Genomic DNA, 19,257 nt, shown 5'->3' with positions numbered 1-19,257 from the left:
TTTTATCCTGAAAATCGTTTCGAAATATCTATAAAAGCATAAATAAGTTCTTGAATTGATTCATCATTACTTTTTAATTATTTTAAATTAATTTTTTCTTCAGTCACTTATTTTTCATTGTTTCTGTTTATTTAATTCGCATAATTAGATAACATTTATAATGGATATATTATTGCTTTTAAATAAAAAATATTGTTATTAAAGAAATGCATACAAATGCTATTATTGTATATAATAAGCATAATTATACATATTATACGTTATCGTGTATATAAGTTTTAATTATCTCTAATTAATCCATTCCTTCATGAAATGGAACTTATCCTATTAAAACGTATTCATATTTTGAATTAACACCTATACTTATAAATTCTCTATATATTAAAACTTTTTCGTTTTTAAAGTTTTCTATTTGAAATGTTTAGTTTTTTTTATAATTTAAATTTTTTATTAAATCCCTATTTTTTTTTTATTTTTTTCTATTTTTTTTTTAAATACCAATTAAATTTAGTAAATTGTGCAGTTTAACCTTAAAAAACAGAATATTATTAATTATTTTTATTAAATGGATCTATTTTATTCAAATTTAATGGATCATTTAGAATATATCCAGTTGAGATATTAACTAAATAGTATAAATCAGTTTTATATAAGCACTCCTTTTAGAATATACTTTAGAAATCAAATTAAAGTATATCAATAGAAGCAGTTCCAATCATTTATTTTTATTTAGAAACAATAGGTCTTATAAGAGTAATAATAGGTAAATTAGTAGCAAAATCAGTATAAGGACCTTCAAGAAGTGCGCTAATTTTATTTGTATCTGAAAATTCTTATTATGCATTTTTATACCATTCTCTTTCTAAAGCATTATACATAGGTTTACTTTATTTAAAGTGGTTAACAGAGCCTGCTGGGTAGAAAATATTAAGATCTTTTTCAAAACAGAGATAAAGGGTTTATATTTTACTAATTTCACGCTAAAAAAAGATAAGATCTTTCAAAAAATAATTAAGATTTTATGCTGCTAGTAAATATTCTTATCCTTTTAAAGAAAGTTAGTCAAAAGTAGGTTCTTTAGCTTCTGAAGAAAAGTAAGTAAATCCATCCAAGGAAACTAACTAATTTTAAAAATATCTGGATTTGGATAATTAAAGATCCTATTTTGTTAGATTTTATTCTAAAAAAATGTGAGTGAGGGGATATTTTTTTTCTTTTGAACTTAAAGGAATTTTATTAAATATTTTATCATATAATCGATCATCATATAAGTCATTTTAATTTAAAGAACTTAAAAAGATTCTGGTTACTATTTCTAATGATGATGCATATGATGTTATCATTTATTTAATTTAATTAGATTATTCTTTTGTAGCATTTATTAAAGTTTACTAAAACATAGATGTTACTTCTTCTTCAACACTTTTTTCTATTAAGTATTTTGAAATTTATAAGGATCCCAATATTGAAAATATGGAAAAAAAAATACTACTGATAACATTAAAAAAAAAGACAACATAATTTATTAATATATCTTCCATTCTTTATTTATTTTAACAAAACAAATTTACTCAAGTTATTTAGGTTATTAGGAATGACTCCCTGAAACCTAATCTTTAGATTATTATAAATCATTTAAATTTTATAAACTTTCATTTGAATTTACAATAAGTTGTTAGTTTTATTAACTTTATTTTAACATTTTAATTTATATTTTAAATAATATTATTTATTTATTTATTTATTTATTTATTTTATTTATTTATTTATTTATTATTTTATTTATTTATTTATTAATAGTTTTATTTTATTTTGTAAATAAATTTAATATTTTTTTATTTTTTAATATTATTTTTTTTATATTTTATTTTATTTATAAAAATATTAATAAGCTATATTATATCATATAGAATTTCTTAATAAAAAATACATAATATATTTTTCATTTTTAATTAAGATTTTTATTTTTGTTTAAATTAATATTATTTAATTTTATTTTTTAATATTTTTTAATAATTTTTTTTTTTTTATACTTTTATAAATATTCTTTTTTTTTTATTTTTATAAATTTAATATTATAATTTACATATGTTTATATAATATAATATTATTTTATCACTATTTAATGTATTGATTTAATTATATTTTATTTATAATTTAATTTTAAAATAATATTTAAAATATTAGTTAAATATTTTTTATTTTTTATTTATTATTAGTTATGTTAAATTAAAAATAATTAAATTATTTTTTATTTTAAAATAAAATTAAAAATAATTCTATTAAGTTTTCATTATTATTATTAATTATCTAAAATATTATATCTCGTTACATTTATTTAATTATCATAAATAGCATTATATTAGCTTAAAATTTTAATACTTTTATTAATTAATTATCAATTTAAATTCTTTAAACTTTATTATTGTGCAATTCAGTTAACATTTATATTGATAAATAAATACTAATTTTATTCAGGTTAATAAGAAAATCTAAAATATTAATTTTGAATGTAATTTTTATGTATATATTGTACTAATAACACATCATAATTTTTTTTTTTCTTAACACAATAAACAATAAAATATTATTGTAAAAAATAATTTTTTTAAATATAACTCAATTGAAAATAAATCATTTTAAATTAAATCTTTTATGAAAAAGAAAAAAGAATTTATTTCTAAATTTTAAAATATCAATTAATTAAGAAAAATAAGAATTTCCATTAAAATTAAAATTTTTATAGGTTATATAAAAGGAAGTTACAAAAAAATACAATAATAGACTTTTATCATTTTATTGATAATATTTAAGTAAATTTGATATTAAGTTAATAATAATTTGAAAAATTTTATAATAAACATTGTAACAATAAATATTTTCAATTATAATTTTAATAATTAAGATTTTAATAATAAAATAAAGTTGAATATTATAGACACTAATTTGTAATAAATATTTTTTTTTTGTATTGTTGGTTCATATTATATATTTATTTTTTCTGATTTTTTTTTCAAATTTTACTATATAAATAATGAACTTATTTGGTTGTTGATAGAGTTTTTAAAAAAAATTATTTGAAATAGTACTTTTTATTTTAAGAATTTAAAAATAAAATTAATTTAAAATTATAAATATTTATTAATAAAAAATTATGAAAAAAATTATTTTAACGTTTGAAAATGTTTATTCTGTTTTTTTTTAATATTTAAATTTTAAAAATGTAAAAATATTCATTTTTAAATAATTCTTAATAGTTTTTATATTTAAAACTTAACTTGTAATTATTTTTAATTTAAATTAAAATTTATATAATATAATAATTATATTTTAAACTTAAAATATAATAATTATATTTTACACTTATTATATTTTTTATTTTAATCGTTATTTTTCAAAATTTATTTTATTATTTAATAAATTTTCTACAACTAAATTAATTTTTGTATTTATTTAAAATGTTATTGATAAAGTATTATTTTGATTCTTTTAAATAAATTAATTTAGAAAAGATAAATACTAAAAATTAAATTTAAATTATTAATTTTTTCTTGCTTTTATTGATTCTCATTAAGCTTTTAAAGAAAAATTAAATAAAAATAAAATAAATATATAATGTAAAAAATAAATTTATGTATTTTATATTTAGTAAAGGTAACAAAATTAATTAATAATTTATTTATCTAAAAATAATAAAAATATTTATTAAATGCAAAATATATATATAGAAAAAATATGTATATGTAAGAACATGAAAAAATAGTTTTTAACTTAATAATAATATTATTTTAGATATTTTATAATATAATTATAATTAAATTACAATATAAAAACGTACAAAAATTATATAAAAAACATGAAAATATGATATTTACATATATTATTTTCTTTATAATTAAATTAAATATAATAACTCAATTTTTTTATTTTCATAATCAATTTGGAGTTATTTAAGATCTTTGAAATCTTGCACTATTAAATCGATTACTAACATTAGTAGAATTATTTATCATATTTATATTTATAGCATTATTATGATTAATTTTAGCACTATCATATTAATAATCATCAAACATGCCTTTATTTTTTATTTTTTTTATTAAATTTTAAAAAAATACTTTAAATGGAATGTCTTCTAAGCATTAATTCATTTTGCTAATCAAGTTCTTAATCACTATCTTTTCTATCAATGTTAGAATGAAAATTATCTTCATTAGCCTTTTTTTAAATTATTTTATACTATTCATTTTATTTTACATTAGGGATATAAGGAGATTCGTAAAATTTAGCTACTAATTAATCCCATGGAAAATTTTTGAACCATGCATGATTTTTTACTTCTTCAGGACCATTTAAGCCTAATCTGTTTGCTGGTTTTCTTTAAATTAACTATTTTTTAAAAAAATAAAAATAAAGTTTTATATAAATACTCTATTTGCAAAATCTGCAGCTTCTATAGACCATTTATCAGGAACTTCATTTTTTTTAATTTATATTTATTTCGCTAATATTTAATCTCTTATTTCTTATCTTGTCTTGCCTACATAAGGCCTTCTTCCAATCATGCATTCATATACGATAACTCCTAATGCATAATAATCAACTGCAACACCATGGTTTTATCTACACATTACTTCAGGAGCTTTGTTTATTATTAATTTATAAATTTGCTTATATCAAGTTATATACCCATATATCCTGGAGTTCCTGATGTGTCACTATTATTATCAGGTTTCCATATTCTTGCTATGCCCAAATCTGTTATTCTGATATATCCTCATTTTTATTTTACTAATATATGTACATATATATTTATATACCACGGCTATCAAATACTAGGTTTTCAGGTTTTATATCTCTATGTATAATTCCGTTTTAATGAAGATATTCTAATCCAATAATTATACAAGCAGAAAAAAATTCTATTAATTTAATTTATTTAAGAAAATATATATATTATTTTAATATTTTATTTTACTAGTTTAAGTTTCATTAAATTTTCTTTTTCTTGATATATGATACCTTAAATCACCTCCAGTTAATAAATCCATTACTAAATATAAATTATATCTATCTTAAAAAGCTACGACCATATTAATAATAAAACTTAATAATATTTTTAATAATATCAAAAAAAATAATAATTCTATTTGCTTTATTTTAGTACTCATGCCTTAAAGAAGAAAGTAATTACTTCTCATTCATAACAGATTAAACACTTCTTTTTGTAATAATTCTATTAATATAAAAATTATATTTTTATTAATATTAATTTTTAATAATTTACTTTGCTTTTGACATTTCTTTTAATGCATAATATTATTTACTTTTTTTACTTTCAACCTTCCATACCTATTTTATATTTTTATACAAATCAATTTTTATAATTAAAATACTTTTCCAAATCCTCCTCGTCCAATGACATAATGAAAATAATAATTGTGAACAGATTATACTTTATATAAAATTTATGTATATTAAAATATAAATTTTATTTTATTAACTTGATATATCTTTTTAATCTGTAGGATTATTGCAATTTCCCATATTTATATATACAAATATAAACTTAAAATATTTAATGAAAATTTAAACGAAAGCTAAGTCATTATTAAGTAAAAAATCAAACAAAAATATAATAAAGATAATATATTATGTACATTAAAATATTTGATATAAACAAAAAAAAAAATTTAGTAAATTTTGTATAAAAATATTATATATTATATTGATATATATAATTATAATTATATATATATATATACATATATATATATATATTTATATATAAATAAATAAATAAATAAATAAATAAATAATGAATAAATTTGTATAAAAATAAAACATAATTTCATATTTTTATATTAATTAAAATATAATTGTATATTTTTAAAAAATATTATATTTATTATTATATATTTTTTTTAATTTTATATTTTTAATATATTTAATAAAAAATATTTTAAATACCATATTATCTTTTAATTTCTATTTATTATATTATTTTCATTTTATTATTTAAAAAAAAAAATAACTTAATATTATTATACAAATTTATAAATATTATTATAAATTTATAACTATTATAAGATATTATATATTTTTATTTTATTATTATAATTATATAAATATTTATTTAAAATCAAATAAATTAATTTTTAATTAAATTTCTAATAATAATAAAAGTTTAAAAATAAATATAAAATATATTTAATTTATTATAAAAAATTAATTTACTAATATATATTTACTCAATAAATATTCAATTAATTGACTTGGCTGAATTTTTCATTATAAATCTTATTGAAAGCCTCTCTAATATCATCGTCAGTTATAACTTACCTATCATGATGAATACAGCAATATGCACTTTCATTTATAACATTTTCTAAATCAGCCCCACTTAAATTTAAAGCACTTTTAGCTATTTCTTCTAAAGCAGCATCACTAACATTATGAGATTTCTTAAATATTAATAAGTAGGTAAAATTTATTTTAAAATATAAAAATTACTTTTATTAAATGAATGTTTAAAATTCCTTTCTTTTCTTCAAAATTAGGCAAATGAACAGCTATTTTAGAGTCAAATCTCCCCGATCTTAATAAAGCTTCATCAATAAAATTAACTCTATTAGTGGCTGCAATAACGACAACATTAGTCATTTCTTAAAAACCATCCATCTCAGTCAATAACTTTTTTTTTGTAATATATATATATATATATATATATATATATATATATATATATATATATATAAATATATATAAATATATTATTCACTTAGTTTAATGTTGTTGTCCTTTCCATATCCCCTGATTCCTAATCAGAATTTTTTTATTTTTTTCTTTGGCCTATTCCATCTATTTCATCGATAAAAATTATACAAGGTTAATACTTTTTTGCTTAAGAAAATAATTCCCTTACTTTTTTTGCTCCTACACCAACATACATTTCTACAAACTCGCTTGCTGTAGTATGAATAAAATAAGATTTTGATTCTCCAGCAGTTGCTTTTGCTAACATTGTTTTTCCAGTCCCTGGAGGTCCATATATTAAAACTCCTTTTCTTAATCTTGCTCCTACTTTTTTATATTTCCAGGGATTTTATAAGTAATCAATGATTTCTTGTAATTGCTATTTTGGTTTATCTAGACCATAAATGTCGCTAAATTTTACTTTACTTCTGTATTCATCATCGATTGGTTATATTTATTATGTTTATAAAAGCCTTTTTTATTTTTTATTTTTTTTATATTTTATTTTTAATTTTACTTTTAAGTTATTTGATATGATAAATATGCACTTAGCCCTAATATTACTAATTTTTAAGAAAATGTTATGTCTTTGTTTTAATCATCTACACAAGAAAATACTATATCTGGTTTATCTCTTTTTTTAAATAGGATATAATTTTTATAATAGTTTTTTTTAACTTTAAAAGTGTATATAATTAATCTTTAGATAAAACTGATGAATATGTTTAATAATAATCTTTAGTTCCTGCAGATTTAAATAATAATGTAGATCCACTTATAATAATCTTTTTTTTTTACTCGATTTAAAATATATATTTATTTTTTACTTCTTAAACCAGATTTTAAGATAATGCTAATAAGAAATAACTTAATTTTACATTTTGATATTCTTAGGATTTATTTATTTTTCTTAAACATAAAAATGCTATAATGGCATAAGGAACATACATTTTTTTGCTTTGTAATATCTATTTTGTTTTCTTGATTATTTTTTAAAGTAATGACATTTTTTATTCTTTTTATTTTTTTTAATTTTATATACTTTATTCTTTTTTAAATATTTTATTATATTATATTTATTATTATTATATACTCTAATATATTTAGATATAATTTAATTAATTATATAATGTAATTTATAAAAAAAATTATTTTCTAATTTATTATTTATTTAATATTTATTAATGGAATTAAATTTATTTATATTTATAAATAATATCATTATATATATTTTATTGCTTTAAAATGACATATTGTTATATAAGAAATTTTTTAAACCCAGACTATTTTTTAAAATGTAAATTTTATGTTTGTCTTATAAATTAAAAGTATATAGAATGATTGATTTATTCGATTTTCATTTGTTTGTTATAATATATATTTTATTATTATAATTTTGAAAAATTAATTAACAAGTTTAAAAAATAAAATTATGTTATATTCATAAAAATATTCTATTAGCAAAAATAATTACAAATGGGATTTCAAAAAATTATATAATTTTCTTGAATACAAATATTTAATTAAAATTACAATTAATAATAATAATAAATAAAAACTTAAAATTTATGATTAAAATTTTTTACGCATACAATATTTATATTTTATATTCAATTTTATTTATATTTTTATCTTGAGCAGCAAGTTTAGTATAAATAATAAACTGAAAAAAGATTTAAAGTTATAAAAATAATAATAAACAATCCAGTTGAATAGAACCAATAATATAAATAATATCTAATTCCAGTTAGAACAGGATTAACCATAAGAACTGAGTTTTGAATATAAATATCTACATCTTTCACTTTAATAATTAAACCTTGTAAATCTAGAACAGTATTAGGTAATTTTTCAAAAAGAGTTTCATCTAATTCATAAATATATTAATTAATATCAATTCCGAAAAAATCAAGTATTTTTTAACCTAAACTTTGAATGACAAGTTCTATTTTATTTTATTTTCTTTGATTTTAATTTAGGTGCAAAACTTTTTTTGTAACAAAGTTTTGGCCATTTTTATCTATTATAATTGTTTCTATGGGAATTATTCCTGTCTTAAATACTTTATAGTTTAAATCAAATAATATGAATTTTAAATTTATTTGATATATTTCGTTTTAAAATATTAATTCTTAATTTGCACTTGGTATAAATATTCCACAAAAAGTCCTCAAATCTATATCATATTCTTTAAATTTCAATACAAACTCGTTATCATAATCAGATTGCTCTAGCTTATTTAGACTTAGCGTTGCACATATTTACTATTTGTAATCACTGTTGAAATAATAACTTATATAATTATTTTAATTATCTTTTTAAAATTATAAATTCAAATTTTATTGCATACTTGGGATGTATATGTAATATATTATAACAAATAGTTAGATTGAAAGTGTCAAAAACAATATAAGTACTATACTCTTTATTATAAAAAATTTTATAATCTGAAGAATTTTGTTTCCTCCAAATAAAGAAAAATTTTAAATAATTTTTTAAGATAAAAATTAACATTTTTTATTTTTATTTATTAATAATAATTTTTTTGTTTTGAATTAATATATTTTATAAGATAATAATTTATAAATGTAAATTATATACTTTTTTATATTGTTTTTGTTTTATTTTACATTGTTTTTTTTTAAAAAAAACTTTATCAAAAACAAAAAAATCTTTCTTTTATTCTGTGCTTTTGTTGTTGTTGATTTGGCTTTAAAAATAAACAAAAAATATATAAATTTGTAAATATGAAATAACTAACAATAAATATGAAAAATTAATAATATCTTAATTATTTTTATGTATATATTAATTTATATAATTTTATTATTTTTAAATTAAATTAATTTTTTTTTTAAGATTATTAGATTATTTATTTATATTATATTTTTTTAAGATTACATATTGTTTTTTAAACAATTGTAGCAATATTTTAATTATATCAGATAATAAATTATGTCAATGATTTATAATATGCTTACAAATTTAAATTTCTATCAAACATTTGATTGCAAATTTACAATTAATTATTCAATAAATCAAATAAGATAAAGTGTTTGTTTTCTTCTCTTTATTATATAAATCACTCAAGTAAAATTTAAATATAACATAATTATAATAATATTAAATGAATTTATAAAAAAATGCTTAAAATTAATAAGTAAATAATATATTTTTATTATAAAATAAATATTTATATTAAAGAAGTTTTTATATATATATAGATATATATATATATATATATATTTATATAATTATTTTTTTAAAACTAATACAAATAAATAATTTGAGCAGGAATAAGAATAATTTTTAAATAAATTTTAAATATCGAATAATTCAATTCATTCTTAAATTTCATTAGATTACTATATATTATTAAGATTTTGATTATTTTCTTTAGTTTATTAAAATTTAATCAAGTCATTAGCATTTAGTCCAGGAGATTTGGTAAAATAAGTATAATAGCTTTTAAGTAATCCATTTTAAATACATTTTTTTTCTTTTATTAATTTTTGTTTAATCATGATTTTCTCTTAATACTAATTTTATTTTTAATAAACTTTTCCTTACAACTAATCAAATGACTAATAAGATAGTTTTTAGAAGTTAAAACCTTATAACATAAAGGACATTCTTGAGCTTTTTGATTGTTTTTAAGGAACTCTTTAGAATGAACTTCTCTTACATGCCGCATGAAACCTCTTTTTTCATATGGCTTATCACATATAGCGCAAGTAAAATAAATTAAATTTGATGATTTGTCTACTTTTTTAGTTTTATTATCCTTAGCCTATTTAGTTGTTATTTCGATAAAATTTTAAACTTTATTCTTAATATCTTCTATTGAGTCATGTAGATTAAATAAATAATTATCTGAGTTTTTTTCATTATTTAACCTTTCCTTGGATTCACTTGTAAAATAGCAATCGTCTTCTATTTATTACAAATTTTAATTATCCTTTAATTTAAGTCTTTTGCTGGATAACTCTGATTCATTTTTTATTTTTTATTTGCTTTTTTATTTTTATTCACTCACCTATTCTATTTAAAAGGTTGGCATTATTTCAACTTTTAATTTTTAATGGGTAAAAATTTCGGATTCTTATATTAGTTTTTCTAAAAAAAAATTATTTTATTTTTTATGAAAATCAAAATAAAAAAATTATTTTTTATTTTTTTCTTTTTTTTATTTAATAAAAGGAAATTTTTATATTTTTTTAATATTTTTTTAATTTTTTTTTTTTAATTATTATGAACTTTTATTTTTTTACCTTAATTATTTAAAGTTTATTCAAAAATTTATTAAAATTGACTTTTTTAAGGCAAAATAGGTTAATATTCAGTTTTATTTTCTTAATATTTGATTTCATTTTATGAATCTTAAATAGATTCTTACATTTTTTTAATCTATTTTTTATTTTTTTGTTTTTTTTTTCTTTTTTACTTTTTGTAAATTTTTTAAATAAAAAAAAAAATTTAAATTTCAATTTTCAATTTTTTATAATTTTTTTTTTAAAAATAAAATTAATAATAAATTATTTTTTTACATTTTTATTTTTCGAATATTAAATAAATGTTATTTTTCAAATTATCATAAAACCGCCAAAAATAAACAAAAATTGAGAGTTTTATAAAACCTTAAACTATTACACAATTTCTCTTTTACCCTTTGCTAATTTTAAATTTCTTATTTTTTTTTTTTACTTAGTTTACTTTTTTTTTTTTTAAGAAAATATCTATAAATAAAAAAAAATTATATATTTTTTTTTTTAATTTATATAAATTAATTTTAATATCTAATTTTTTATTAATAATATGTAATGTATTTTTTTTTTTTCTTTTCAAAGTATAAATTAATTAAATATATACATATATTTATAAAATAAATTAAAATATATTATATTTTTTTATTTAAAATGAATTTTTTTTAAAAAATAAAATAAATTATAATATAATATATTTTATTTAGATTTTTTTTATAAAAACATAATTTTTTTTTGAATAAATATTTATTATAAAAAGTTTTTTTTTTGAATTAAAATAATAAATAAAAATAAAAAAAAAAAGTACAAAATAATAGTAAAATCAAAAAAAATTTCATTTATAATATTTTATTAAAAAAAAAAAATATTAAAAAAAAAATGAGTACATAATAAAAACCTTAATTAGTATAAACGTTTGGAAGAAAAAAAAATGCAGTTGCTGTTGCATCTGTTAGACCTGGTAAAGGTTTACTTAAAGTAAATGGTTCCCCAGTAGATTTGGTAAATCCTTAACTATTATAATCTAAAATTTGGGAACCTCTTCTTTTACTTGGATCATAAAGATTCGCTAAACTTGACATTAGAATTAGAGTGAGAGGATCAGGATATACATCTTAAATTTATGCTATTAGATAAGCATTATCGAAAGGTGTTGTTGCTTATCACTAAAAGTACAAAAATATAAATATTTTTTAAATTTATATATGATAAAAAGATATGTAGACGAAAACTCTAAAAGAGAAATTAAGGAATAATTAATGTAATACGATAGATCTCTATTAGTTGCTGATCCAAGAAGAATGGAAGCAAAAAAATGCGGCGGTAGAGGTGCAAGATCAAAAATGTAAAAAGCCTATAGATGAAAAAAATATTTTATCAAGTTTATTATCAAATAATAATATAAGTTTAGTGTTTTAACTTTAAATTTATTTGTATTTAATAAAGAAATACATATTAATGAGATTATTTGTTGTATTTTTTCCTTTTTATTTAAATATATTTTTATACATTAATTATTTTTAATCCTTTTTACAACTTATATCTAGGTCTTTAAAATATCAAGCTTTAACTTTTTTAAAAAAATATTTATATATTTTAATATTAAACTATTAATAATAAATATCAAATTATATATAAAATTATAATTATAAAAATAATTAATTAAATATTATATAATAAATGTAATAATTATTATATCAATATTTTTTAAATTTTAAATAAATTGTTTTTTTTAAGTTTATTATATATTCTAAATAAATTATTTATAATTTAATATATTTAACTAAACTATAAGCATAAGCATTTCAATTTCATATATTATTTTTATTTGTTTATATAATAATAATAATATTTAACTTTACAAATTAATTAAAATATATTTACAAATTGAATATTATTTCATAATTTCTTTCTATTGTTTATTAAAATATTAAAAGTAAAATAAATTAAACAATAAACTCTTCTACTGTTTTAAATTTAAAATATAAAGCATTCTAATAAATCCGAGCTAAATCTAAAAATATTATTTTTGAGTATTAAAATTAAAATATATAATATAATTTTAAACAAACTCCAAATAATAACGATAATTACAAGCTTAAAATTAAAGTATTTATTTGAATTTTAAGTAAATACAATAATTTATTATAAAATTATTATATTTAAAATAAAGTTATTTAATAAAATGAAGAAAAATATAAAATCTCTAAAAATATTATTTAATACATTTAAAAACTAGAATAAATAATTTTGTAAAAAAAAGACTTAAAAATTATTTTGAAAATAAAATAGATTTAAAGAAAAAGAAATTATATTCAAAAATTTAAAGGAAGAATCATAAAAAAATATATCAACAAGTAATTAATAGGAATAAATTATATATTTAAAATAAGCAGATATTAACATTTTATTTAAATAATTAATTAGCAAATAGAAATATAACGAATACAATTTTTGAATAAAAAAAATAAAAATGAAAGTTCCAAAGAAAATTAAGCTTAAATATAAGATTTGAAAGTAAAAATATAAATTTATGAAAAAAGAAAGAAGTCTTTTATAGAAATAAAATTAAAGAAAAATAAATAAAAAACTTATTGGAAAAAATAAAAAAAAATTAAAAAAAAAAAAAATTGATAATTGAATAATAAATAGAAAAAATATTAAAACTGCATTTTTAAACAGAAATAAATTTAATTTCATAATAATAATAATCTAAGATTATTTTAATCAAATTTATTTAAATTTGATAAATACGGGTAAAAAATTTAAGAATAAATAAAATATGGATATCTATAAAAGTATTTACAAAATCAAGTTTCAATACAGGAATTAAATAAATATTTAATAAAAAAGTAAAGAAATAAAAAAAAATTAAATTGAACTTTTGAAACTCATAAGAAATTGAATAAAATATTGAAAAAAAATAGTTTATAAATTATAATAATTAAATTAATAGTAACATAAAAATAATAAAAATAAAATTAATAGTACAATATGTTTTAAAAAAATAATTAAAAGATATTAAAATTAAATATATATATATATATATATTTTTTTCTTATCTATAAATTAATAAATTAAATAAAAATATTTAAATTCGATAAATTTTCATTTTTTTTCTCTATAAGATAAAGATCCTTCGCCTATCTTGGTTTATTTCTTTTATTCAATCAATTACAAAGTAGATTTATTTCTTCTCAAAGTCAATATCGAAGGAAAATTTTTTTATGATAAAAAATGTGAAGCAAGATAAATTTAGAAAATTCTTAGTACTTAATCTATGTTATTATGAATGAAATAACGTTTAAAGCGTTTAATTTATTCAAAATCATTTATTTTTAATTCTTTTTTGCTTTTCATTAAGAAAAATTCGACTTCATCAAATAAATAATTAACAAATTGATTTTTGCAATCAAATTATTATTTATAATTGTCAATTTTTTAATGAAGTTTTGTAAAACTAACCTATTTATCTTCTGACTAAGCCATATTTTAAATATCTTCATTTAAATTATCATCATTTTAATGGCAAAAATTAAATTCAGTAATATCGAAATCCTAATATAAATAATTATAACCATTTAAATCTAAAAATTCTATATTATTTTCCTAAAAAGTTTTTTGTTATTTTTAAACGATAGAATTATTTTTTAATGTTTAAAATCTTTTTTTGCTTTTATTTTAACGTTAGTATCTTATTTTTGGATTTATTATTTTTTATTCATTTATTATTTCCTTATTTGTTAACTTTATTATTAATAATTATATATATATAATTATAAATAAATTACTTTTAAAGCTTCTGGTATATAATGCATTTTATCGCATTTGTTTAGATAATGATTGTTACTTTTACATAAAGGGCATGTTATTCCTAACTCTTAAACATTTTAGTAAAAAATTATATTGTCTTTTATTTGGCAAAACCTTTCAAAATCTTATTCATTTTCTTTAATTATATTAATGAAATCTTCTCTTTTAATTGCAAAAAGTGTAGAAAAATCTAGGCTTTTTGCATTAAAATCTCTTTCTTTATTAGAGAAGAAACTTAACTCACCAAAGTTTTATCCATTAGAAATTATTTCACGCGAATCGAATTAGTCTAATTAATTTTTAGTACCATAGCAAATTTAGATGTTTCCGCTTTAAATAAAATAAATAGAGCAATCATCCATATCTCCTTTATTAAAAATGATATCATCAGGTGTACATTTAACTTCTCTTATAATTGGGCGAATTTTTTATATAGTCGAATTTGAAAAATTTTTACAAAAAATTGGAGAATCTTTAAGAACTATTTTGAAATTTTCTAACATAAGTTATTATTTTAGTGGCTCTGATAACATTTAAAGAAATTTATATTCATCTTCTGAGGCATTATTTGTAGTCTCAAAAATATAATATTAAAGATATTCCCTAATTTAGTTTTAAAGATCATTTTTAATATGTAACTTATCCATATAATTAGTAGCTATGATAAGCATATTTTTTTTCTTTTTATTTTCTTATTAAAAAGCCTATTCGATATTACTTATTTATCCAACAGTATATGCAAATATTCCAGAACTAACATACATCATACATATAGTAGTAAAATATTCGAGATCATTGTAAGGATGAACATCTCCATATCCTACAGTAGTCATAGTCATGGTAACAAAATAATAAGCATATAAATATTATTTGTAAATATTTGTTATTCCTGGAAAAAGTTAATTAATCCAAGTATTAGGGTCTCCTTCTCCTTACCTTACTAAGGCAATCTTTACTTGTATGCAAGTGAATATATGTGCCAAAAAAAGTACAGTAGTCAAAAGGTCAGTTAAAGATATTATATACATCATTTTTCTTTAAAAAAAAAGCTTTTATTCTAAACGCTTTTTTAGGTCTGATAAAAAAGGAAGGCGGATAAAAAAAAGTAAATAAAATATACTTTAAGATTCTGATATATTTTAATTATCTAATTAATCTTCTGAATAAGGAGCTATGCGGAATTCATCAGTTGTAAAAAGGGGAATAATTGCAATCAAATCCAAAAAAAAACGCTTTTTGAAGTATTTATAGCATATTTATGTTCTATCTGTAATCAATAAACCTTTGGAATAATAAGAAGTATTGAAATTGATAAAAATATCTGTAGCTAAAATTAACGAAAATATAATAGAATATTAATTCTGGTGCATTTTTAGATTATAAGTTATTTTTAAAGGAATAAAAATAAAGAAATAAACATTTGCAATTAAGTTTAAGACATCCCACATAACTTTAAATTTATGAAAAGGATAGAAAGGTTGAATAACACTGATTTTTTCTCTTAGTCTTTAGCTTGTTATGCATTAATAAAGTCTCAATAATAAATAGAAAACTTTATTACTTGAAATCTTTTAGTTATTTTTTAATTTATCTTTGTATTATTAGTTATGGCTGTTCTCACAGTTAGCATTCAATAATAAAGATTTATCATTTAAAAATCTTAAGCAGTTATTCTTGTTGGTTAATATATTATATATTTCTAAGTTCTTATGTATTAGATTTTATTCTTTTTTATAAAATGAGCACCTTACACTTGATTAGGATTCCATATAGCTACTTAGACTTGAATTATTCTGAGTTTGAGCTTGATACTTTTCCTAATTGTGATTCTTAAAATTTTAAATTTGTCTTATTTGATTAGATTCACTTTATATTTTTTAATTTTTTGCCGGGTTTATTGTTTGTAATTCTTAATATGTAATATTTTACGAATTTTAATGAATATTGGGATTCTAAAGAGGTTTAGAATTTAAGCGAGATTTTGAATTTTAAGGAAGTCTTCTCTTCTCAAGTAACGGATTTATCATTTATTTTGTTGAATCTTTTGAATTTTTAGTTTTACTAAGCTCTTATTTTAAATTTATTTATTTATAATATTAATTAAGTTTTATTGAATTGCTTTTAAATAAAAATATTTTCAAGTAATAGAAAATTTTTATAAAAAATAAAATTTTGTCTATTTAAAGTATTTTATTTTTTTATTTTTACTGATATTTTTAAAATCAAAATAAATGAATTTTAAAGATTATTTATAAAAAAAATTTACTTTATTCATACAAACTTCATATTTGGAAAAGTTTTAACTTCAAAATTAAATAATTAATCATTTGCTTGACTTTTAAAACTTAAACTCAAATGTAATTTTAATATGTTTATTTTTTAATTAGAAGATAATGCTTAATGAATGATTTAATTATTTTTAATAAATAGATAAAGTAATTTTTCGTTAGTATAATAAATGATAAATTTGAATCTTATATAAATTAATAATAAAATATTATTATTTTGAATAATATTAAAGATAACAAGAAAGTATAAAATATTTTTTATTTAAAAAAAAATAAAAGTCATTTAATAAATTTAAATTTAGATTTTAAATGATATTTTTTTAGAAATTTTATTTATCCAAAATATTGCAGAAAAACAAGATTTAAATGCCAAAAACACATAAAATAGTTGTCTCAAATTTTATCTTTCCGATGGAAAGTAAAAAATATAATATCTAAATATTTCAAAAAATATATAAAATGCTATAGTAATGTTTATATAGGAATAGAATAAAAAAAAATAAGCCATATCAAATAAAGTCTACATTAATTATAAAATAAAAAAGTAAACATTAATTTATAATATTATTTTTTTATTTATATATTTTTAAAATAGATTTTAATAAAATAAGGAACTGATATTTAATTTAATTTCATCTTGTTAAATAACTTTAATTGTAAAATTATTCATAATTTAGACGATTTAATATAAACTTAAGTATAAAAAAGGCACATAGATAATAATTAATTATAATATTAATAACAATTATAAATTAATAATATAGACTATTTGTAATTATAGAATATAAATGAATTTATTAATTCGATAGAATCTGAAGATGATGAAGTAATTAATTAATGATAAATTAGAAAAAAGAAAATTAAAAATTTAAATTTTTTATATTTTTTAAAAAAACTTATTAAAATAAATAATTTTTTTTTTTAAATAATAAAAAAATAAAAAAAATAAAAACAATATAATAAGAAAGCAAAATACATATATAAAATAAAAAAATATATATATATAATATATCCATATATATATAATTGATATTTATCAGAGTATTTTTTTTAATAAAATAAAAAGGTATTCATAAAATTTATAATATTAATATTATTTTTTATTAAAAAAAAAATATAATAAATTTCATTCAAAATCTTTCACCTCTAATTCTTCTTGCCAAATGTAAATCTTTTGTCATAATAGTGACTCTTTTAGCATGTATAGCACATAAGTTAGTATCTTCAAAAAGTCCAACTAAGTAAGCTTCAGAAGCTTCTTATAAAGCTAATATAGCTTGAGATTAAAATCTAACATCATTTTTTAATTCTAAAGCAATATCTCTAACTAATCTTTAAAATGGGAGTTTTCTAATCAATAAATCTGTCTTTTTTTAAATTTAAATAAATAAATTATAAAAATATAAAAAATTTTACTGTCTTTTAATATTTTCTTATTTCTCTTAAAGCAACTGTTCCTGGTCTAAATTTATGAGGTTTCTTTAATCCTCCAGTTGAAACAGGTGCGGATTTTCTAGCTGCCTTTGTAGCAAGTTGCTTTCTAGGTGCTTTTACACCAGTGGATTTTCTAGCAGTTTATTTAGTTCTAGCCATTTTTTTTTTTAATTTTTTGGTTGTTTTTTATATTTTTTTTTATTATTTTATTTATTTATTATTTATATTATTTATTATTATTTAACTATTAATTTTCTTTTTTTATTTTTAATTATTCTTCCTATATTAAGAAGAGAAAAAAAATCAGATTTTAAATTAGTTTGATTATTTTATTATATATTATATTATTAGGGAAGTTTTTTATTTTTCTTTTAATTTTTTTTCCCCTCATTTGTTTTTTTTTAATTTTTTTTATATACCACTATAATTTTTTTATTTATTTTTTCTCTTTAGTTTTTTTTTTTCTTTTATTTTATTTCTTTTTGGATTTAAATAAATTGAAATAGAAAAAATATTATAATAAAAGTATTTTCTAGTAAAAAAAGATTAAATTAATTATATATTTGAAGGTAAAAGTATAATTATCTATTAAATTAATTTATAATTTAATCTATAATATTTCTTTTAATTTAGTAATTATTTATTATTTATTGGTAGTAAACTATAATAAAAAATATATTTATTTTATAAAAGTATTAAACATT

The 19,257-nt window shown here is 16.3% G+C and overlaps 3 protein-coding genes across 3 annotated transcripts, besides 29 other annotated features; all 3 read right to left on the bottom strand. All coding sequences in view use genetic code 6, as the record gives it.

The window, feature by feature from the left end:
• Window positions 1-1,611: 1,611 nt before the first annotated feature.
• Window positions 1,612-1,653: a microsatellite.
• Window positions 1,654-1,725: 72 nt separating this feature from the next.
• Window positions 1,726-1,795: a microsatellite.
• A 38-nt stretch (window positions 1,796-1,833) lies between these two features.
• Window positions 1,834-1,878: a microsatellite.
• A 111-nt stretch (window positions 1,879-1,989) lies between these two features.
• Window positions 1,990-2,069: a microsatellite.
• Window positions 1,991-2,069: a microsatellite.
• A 1,244-nt stretch (window positions 2,070-3,313) lies between these two features.
• Window positions 3,314-3,366: a microsatellite.
• Window positions 3,367-3,567: 201 nt separating this feature from the next.
• Window positions 3,568-7,726, bottom strand: IMG5_145900 (protein kinase domain protein; the record flags this gene model as incomplete). The annotated part of the gene is made up of 18 exons (XM_004031123.1): window positions 7,584-7,726; window positions 7,435-7,541; window positions 7,274-7,390; window positions 6,782-7,229; window positions 6,514-6,693; window positions 6,276-6,464; window positions 5,971-5,988; window positions 5,505-5,568; window positions 5,397-5,455; window positions 5,288-5,352; window positions 5,168-5,236; window positions 4,979-5,106; window positions 4,821-4,922; window positions 4,690-4,776; window positions 4,431-4,642; window positions 4,258-4,389; window positions 4,119-4,218; window positions 3,568-3,575 (listed from the first exon to the last, which is right to left on the bottom strand). Exons 1-18 carry the CDS (start codon window positions 7,704-7,706, stop codon window positions 3,568-3,570), a joined length of 2,208 nt encoding a protein of 735 aa, XP_004031171.1. The 5' UTR covers window positions 7,707-7,726.
• Window positions 4,007-4,063: a microsatellite.
• Window positions 5,251-5,283: a microsatellite.
• Window positions 5,714-5,790: a microsatellite.
• Window positions 5,788-5,828: a microsatellite.
• Window positions 6,038-6,087: a microsatellite.
• Window positions 6,707-6,774: a microsatellite.
• Window positions 7,231-7,265: a microsatellite.
• Window positions 7,233-7,279: a microsatellite.
• A 91-nt stretch (window positions 7,727-7,817) lies between the features above and the next one.
• Window positions 7,818-7,847: a microsatellite.
• Window positions 7,848-9,359: 1,512 nt separating this feature from the next.
• Window positions 9,360-9,400: a microsatellite.
• Window positions 9,401-9,918: 518 nt separating this feature from the next.
• Window positions 9,919-9,957: a microsatellite.
• Window positions 9,958-9,967: 10 nt separating this feature from the next.
• Window positions 9,968-10,009: a microsatellite.
• A 951-nt stretch (window positions 10,010-10,960) lies between these two features.
• Window positions 10,961-10,997: a microsatellite.
• Window positions 10,998-11,307: 310 nt separating this feature from the next.
• Window positions 11,308-11,354: a microsatellite.
• Window positions 11,355-13,260: 1,906 nt separating this feature from the next.
• Window positions 13,261-13,317: a microsatellite.
• A 300-nt stretch (window positions 13,318-13,617) lies between these two features.
• Window positions 13,618-13,650: a microsatellite.
• Window positions 13,651-14,507: 857 nt separating this feature from the next.
• Window positions 14,508-14,544: a microsatellite.
• Window positions 14,545-14,739: 195 nt separating this feature from the next.
• On the bottom strand, window positions 14,740-16,755 carry IMG5_145890 (hypothetical protein; the record flags this gene model as incomplete). The annotated part of the gene is made up of 2 exons (XM_004031122.1): window positions 15,550-16,755; window positions 14,740-14,765 (listed from the first exon to the last, which is right to left on the bottom strand). Exons 1-2 carry the CDS (start codon window positions 16,598-16,600, stop codon window positions 14,740-14,742), a joined length of 1,077 nt encoding a protein of 358 aa, XP_004031170.1. The 5' UTR covers window positions 16,601-16,755.
• A 1,089-nt stretch (window positions 16,756-17,844) lies between these two features.
• Window positions 17,845-17,878: a microsatellite.
• A 168-nt stretch (window positions 17,879-18,046) lies between these two features.
• Window positions 18,047-18,119: a microsatellite.
• Window positions 18,089-18,128: a microsatellite.
• A 114-nt stretch (window positions 18,129-18,242) lies between these two features.
• Window positions 18,243-18,781, bottom strand: IMG5_145880 (hypothetical protein). Its single transcript, XM_004031121.1, has 2 exons — window positions 18,536-18,781; window positions 18,243-18,486 (listed from the first exon to the last, which is right to left on the bottom strand). The coding sequence occupies exons 1-2, from the start codon at window positions 18,710-18,712 to the stop codon at window positions 18,250-18,252; spliced, it is 414 nt and encodes a 137-aa protein (XP_004031169.1). The 5' UTR covers window positions 18,713-18,781; the 3' UTR covers window positions 18,243-18,249.
• Window positions 18,739-18,788: a microsatellite.
• Window positions 18,751-18,791: a microsatellite.
• A 192-nt stretch (window positions 18,792-18,983) lies between these two features.
• Window positions 18,984-19,027: a microsatellite.
• Window positions 19,028-19,257: the final 230 nt, after the last annotated feature.

The sequence above is a fragment of the Ichthyophthirius multifiliis genome (genome assembly GCF_000220395.1).
Source record: "Ichthyophthirius multifiliis unplaced genomic scaffold scaff_1120509251129, whole genome shotgun sequence".
NCBI classification, from domain to species: Eukaryota; Ciliophora; class Oligohymenophorea; order Hymenostomatida; genus Ichthyophthirius; species Ichthyophthirius multifiliis.
Note: the sequence above shows the minus strand (reverse complement) of the source record. Positions and strands in the feature narration are given on the sequence as shown.